The 5,300-nt window shown below is 39.0% G+C and overlaps 1 protein-coding gene across 1 annotated transcript; it reads left to right on the top strand.

Annotated features, from left to right (window-relative positions):
• The first annotated feature begins 2,594 nt into the window (after positions 1-2,594).
• On the top strand, positions 2,595-4,771 carry LOC146665636 (lysozyme C-like). Its single transcript, XM_085411174.1, has 4 exons — positions 2,595-2,815; positions 3,893-4,051; positions 4,405-4,483; positions 4,579-4,771. The coding sequence occupies exons 1-4, from the start codon at positions 2,686-2,688 to the stop codon at positions 4,643-4,645; spliced, it is 435 nt and encodes a 144-aa protein (XP_085267300.1). The 5' UTR covers positions 2,595-2,685; the 3' UTR covers positions 4,646-4,771.
• Positions 4,772-5,300: the final 529 nt, after the last annotated feature.

Here is a 5,300-nt window from a genome sequence, read left to right as displayed (position 1 = left end):
CACAAACACACTGAGGTTTTGCTTGTTCAGCCTGGGACACAGACACTACCCTGGTGGCTCGTTGCTCCCTTCTGTGTCTCTGCTCCTCACTGTCAACATCAAACACAACTCAACGCACTGCGTCACCCTTCCTCTGCAGCAGGCCACAGACCATGCCCCCGCCATAATTCCCTTCATTTTTTTCTTTGTTTGGACAAAGTGCTTTTGAGAGATGTCAACATGGCAATAAACTGTGCCAAGCAAGTTGTTAGGGATCCTCTAGGCATCAGAGCCTGGTAAGAATGGATCATATGATCATCTGATGTGATGTGATGGTGCTGCTTCACCAGACTGATGATCCTTGTGTCTGGTTCCAGGTTGGATGACGTGATAACTTTGAGGGTCATGATCTCACAAAGTATTTGGCTGGATGTGGTCTTTAACCAGCACATAGAAACAGGAGGGTGTCATCAACATAATAAAATGCCCCTGTCTTCCTCTGAAGCATTTGGGCTGTTTCTGTGTTTTTGAGCTAACTGGAGTGAAACACACTGAGATACTCAAACTAATAAACTGAATTAAAATCTTGATTTTCAGTTTGTGTTATTTATCGTTTCTAAAATATAACCCTCGATGTCATCATTAATTCATCATCAATTAAAATATGTCATTTTTCATCCCTCCATCTTTGACATTTATCCAGTTCAGGGTGACAGTGGGGCTGGGGTCTATCCCACCTCCCAAAGGGCAGAGTACACCTTGGACAGTTCTCCAATCTGTTGCAGTGCCAATACAGAGAGACCATTCACCTCTGTGGGTAAGAGAGAAGCCACACAGACACAGAGAGAGTATGCAAACTGCACAAAGAATAGCCACAGAGTGGATCTGAACCTAGAACTGTCTCGGTCATGGGTCGGTGACCTAGTGTTTTGAGTTTTGTACTTTTACATTTGATTTTATCATGGTTTATGACTGTTTGTGTTTTGGTTTCTGTCCTAGTATTTCTAGCTCCCTAGTTCTGTAGTACTTCCTGAGTTCTAGTTCTTAGGTTTTGTTATTTGGTTTCTCGGTGTTAACTCTGTGTCTTTCTGTCCCACATTTCAGGTCTCTATATTCTGTCTCCCGAGTCTCTGTTAAGTTTACATGTCTAGAGTTCAGTCTGTGTTTCCTGTTTTACTTTGAAGGTCTGTGTCTCATGTCAGTGTTTCTAGTTTGCTTCCTTTGTCTCATCCTGCCTAATTACTCCCAGCTGTGCTCTCCTTTTGTGTCTCATTGCCCTTGTTATCCCTCAGTGTATTTAAGCCCTGTGTTTCTCTTTGTCAGTGTTGTGTTCTCCCTCATGCTGTGTGTTCCCTTGTGTGCTGCTCTGTGATGTTTAATTTATATTTTCCCAGTCTAGTTTAGTTTTGTATAATTTCCTTGAGTCAGTAAATAAAGCTGTATTTTGAGTTTATTCCCGTGTGTTGTGAGTCCTGCATTTTAGGTCCAATCTCCTGCCTGCCACACAGCAATCCTTGACAAGAACCTTCTTGTTATGAGGTGACAGTGCTAACCACCCTGTGTATGTAATTTTTGTTGTATTAAATTATCCAAGTCTTTAGAGTCAGAGTTCCAAGAAAATAATCCTTCAACTGAATTTTTTTTCAAAAAGTTAATTTTCCTTTTCTCCAAACACTTTGGGTTATCACCAGTATGAAAGCCTGTTTCCACCACTTAAAAAAAAAAAAAAAGAATTTTGAAATTTCGAGTTAGCGCTGCCAATCAGTAATCTACGTGAATGACGACGTCATTTCCTTGTTACCCCGGAGCTGAAGCCCTCAGCTACAAATGCTACAGCTAAGCTACCGGTATTACAGCCAGTCATGAACGCACAAATTGCTGAATAATTTCAACATGGCTTCACCAATGCTGAAATCCTTGTGTTATTAGCTGAATCACATGGTGTTACTATCAGCAAACGTACTCTCGAAATCTCCAATTTGTTGCGATGCAGTTTACAGTGAGTGTTCCTCTGCGCCATATCCTTCCTAACAAGAAAATGATGTCATTCACATAGATTACTGATTGGCAGAGCTAACTCGAAATTTCGAGTTACTTTTCTCAAAATTTCGAGTTAATAAGTTGAAATTTTGAGTTATGGATACTTTTTTTCTAGTGGCTTAAACGGGCCTCCATACACCAATGATGACTTAATGATTTCTTTTTTAATTCTTTACATTATTTTTCACTGTTTGAGCTATAACTGGGTAACTACATAAATGCTTGTTATTTTTTGAGAAATATCTGGAAATTAGAATAAAATTTGACTTACATTTGGACTGAAATGTGGCAACTTCAAGTTGTATCCATTATTGTGTTCAATTTTAAAAGCATTTTATATTTTAGTCTTTTTTTAGTGCAATATTATATTCATGGTATGATTCATATGGTCCTGTGGTGTAAAATCAATAATAAAGCTTTGTATGCTTTGTTTCTGCCATTAATTAGAACTGCTTTAAAAAAAAAAAAACTTCCTCAAACATCAGTTTGTCTCACTCTGATTGATCTGCTTTGTTTGTCTGTCTGGAATTTGTAACCATGAACCCACCATTGCTTGCTATTTGCTTTTGCGTGACTCATGCTCAGGTCCTCTTATCTGAACCTAGACAGTTACAACTCAGAAAACTCAGCAACAGCTCTGGACAAATTCAGACCAGCAGAGACACCATGATGAAAAGTCTATTCTTTTTGCTCTTGGTGGCTGTAGCGAACGCTAAACGCTTCCAGCGCTGTGAATGGGCCCACAAGTTGAAGGATAGTGGAATGGACGGCTACCGCGATGTCAGTCTGGCTGACTGTGAGTATGACCTGTCAGACTGCCTGGTCTCACACACAAGAGCTAAATGACTTCACATGTGAATCCCATGCTAGGCACTTTACGATCAGCTTGTTATGATACACACACTATGTGTGTGTGAATGGGTGGATGACTGGATGTGTAAAGCGCTTTGGGGTCCTTAGGGACTAGTAAAGGGCTATACAAATACAGGCCATTTTTACCATACTTGTTACAGCTTGTTACTTTACGTTACGTTCAGTCTGTTGCAAAAACACATCATTTGTTCCCATTTCTTTGGTCGAATTTACAAAAATGCCAGAAATGACCCAATTAGACAGGCATAAAGAAGTGAAAACAAGTCTTATGGATCAGTGTTAATGTAGCTGACCATTAATTTCCATCACAGTTTTCCTCAACAAACTTTTTTCCTAAAAAAATAAATAAAACAATAACTAAATATAAACAAACGAAGGAGGACAAAAACTGTGATGAAATGTACTGACACTTTTGTCAATGAATGAAAATGAGATTAAAAAAAATCTTGGAGATGTTAAATCTTGGAGATATTAAGCAGAACTAATTAAGTTGCATAGAAGTGTGGGACAAGCTTGGAAGTGATCCAATCAGAAGCTATTTCCTTGTGCAGCAAGGTTAGACCAGTGACAGTTTAAAAGTATATTCGTTGGGTTAGACGTGAACGATTGAACTGCCCCTGGAAATGGAGCGGGTTTGGAACGGGCATCCGTAAAACATGGTAGAGGCTTTGTCATGTTTGATGGTACTTTTCTGCATTCATGATTCCATCCATGTTGACAAACTCTCCAACACCACTGAGTTTAATCTGCCATTAAATACCATCTGGAAGAACTCTGATTGGTAAGGCTTCAGTTTTCAGCATGATAATAATCCCAAAAAAACTGCCATTGCACTGAAAGTGTACCTAGTTAGAAAAAAACACAGTGGAACACTATTAGTTTGGTCTTCAAATATGATAAAAATGTGATTCTGATGAGAAAAGTGGATAAATGAGAAAGTGTTGGTTTTAATACCTGACGTTTAGATTTCAGGAGTCCATGTCTCCTGTTTTGTCTGCAGGGGTTTGCCTGACCAAATGGGAGTCAGACTACGACACCATGAAGACGCACCACAACAACGATGGATCCACTGATTTTGGCATCTTTCAGATTAATAATCGCTGGTGGTGCAATGACAAAATCATGTCTTTCAGAAATGGATGCCAAATCAATTGCAAGGGTCAGTGATGAGCCAGGTCTTGTTGTGATCTGAATGATACCAAGGTTTAGGATTGGTTCATGGCATGAGGGGTTGTTAGAACTTCATCCAAGCAAAGAACCTAAAGATCTGCATAAAAAGCATTATTACTGAGAAAATCACATCTTCTATCAGTTATTATGCAAAGGTTATACTGGTCCAGCCCACTAGAGATAAAATTTAAGTTTTTCTTTGTACGTCACTGTTTTCCAAGCTTATACAATAAAACGTGTGTCAAAGTGGATGGATTAATACCTTTTCTCCTGTGTTGTACTTGTTTTACCTCAATCACCACATCTTAATTGCCATCATGTATTTACTTTTTTTAATCACAGACCTTTTAAGTGATGATGTCACCGTGGCAATCAACTGCGCCAAACGTGTTGTTACAGACCCCCAAGGCATCGCAGCCTGGTAAGAATGAATGATGTGATTCTAAAAACTGATGGTCCTGCTTTTTCTGGATAGACAGTCATTTGTGAAAGGATTAACTGCGTGTCTGGTTTCAGGTATGGATGGCGTAATCACTGTCAAGGTCGTGATCTCACACCCTATTTGGATGGATGCGGTCTTTAATCAACACATAGAAACAGGAGGGTGTCATCGGCATAATAAAATGTCCCCATTATCTTCTAAAACATTCAAACTGTTTCCATATTTGATTTTAAAGAAGTAAAATCTACTTAGTTACTAAAACCAATAAATTCAGTTTAAATCTTGACTTTCAGTTTGTGTGGCTTACCATTAGAAGATTGGAACTATGTTTTGTTTTGTTTTTTACATTTCATTGTTCTCCTAACTCTTTACAATTAGGTTGTCTTATTCTAGGCTAGTAACACAGACTGGAAAATTAGCCTTATGAAAACTTAAGTACAGTAGCTTCAGTAGCTTGAATCATTAATCATTCTCTATCTGAGTCTCAGTCTCTCGCATTGTTGTGGAGAAATTTTGGCCCTCTCTTCTTCACAACAGTGCTTCAGTTTATTTAGTTTGTGGGTATTCGTTTATGCACTTAAGGTCCCGCCTTTGAATCAGGTTGGACTTTATCCTGGGCAGTGTAACATGTCAGTTCTTTTCTTTTTCAGTCATTCTGTTATAGACTGGGTCAGAGGAGTTCCTGGTTAATTCCATGACTGTAAGTTGTCCTTGTACTGTGGCTGCAAAACAACCCCAAATCGTTACTCTTGTATCACCTTAATTCACGCTTTGTATTAAGTGTTTGCGCCGATGT

Source organism: Rhamphochromis longiceps, linkage group LG7 (genome assembly GCF_057381845.1).
Source record: "Rhamphochromis longiceps isolate RC_006_pf linkage group LG7, R_longiceps_female_GT1.1, whole genome shotgun sequence".
Lineage (NCBI taxonomy): Eukaryota > Metazoa > Chordata > Actinopteri > Cichliformes > Cichlidae > Rhamphochromis > Rhamphochromis longiceps.
The sequence above is the reverse complement of the archived record's forward strand: the minus strand, read 5'-3'. Positions and strand labels throughout refer to the sequence as shown.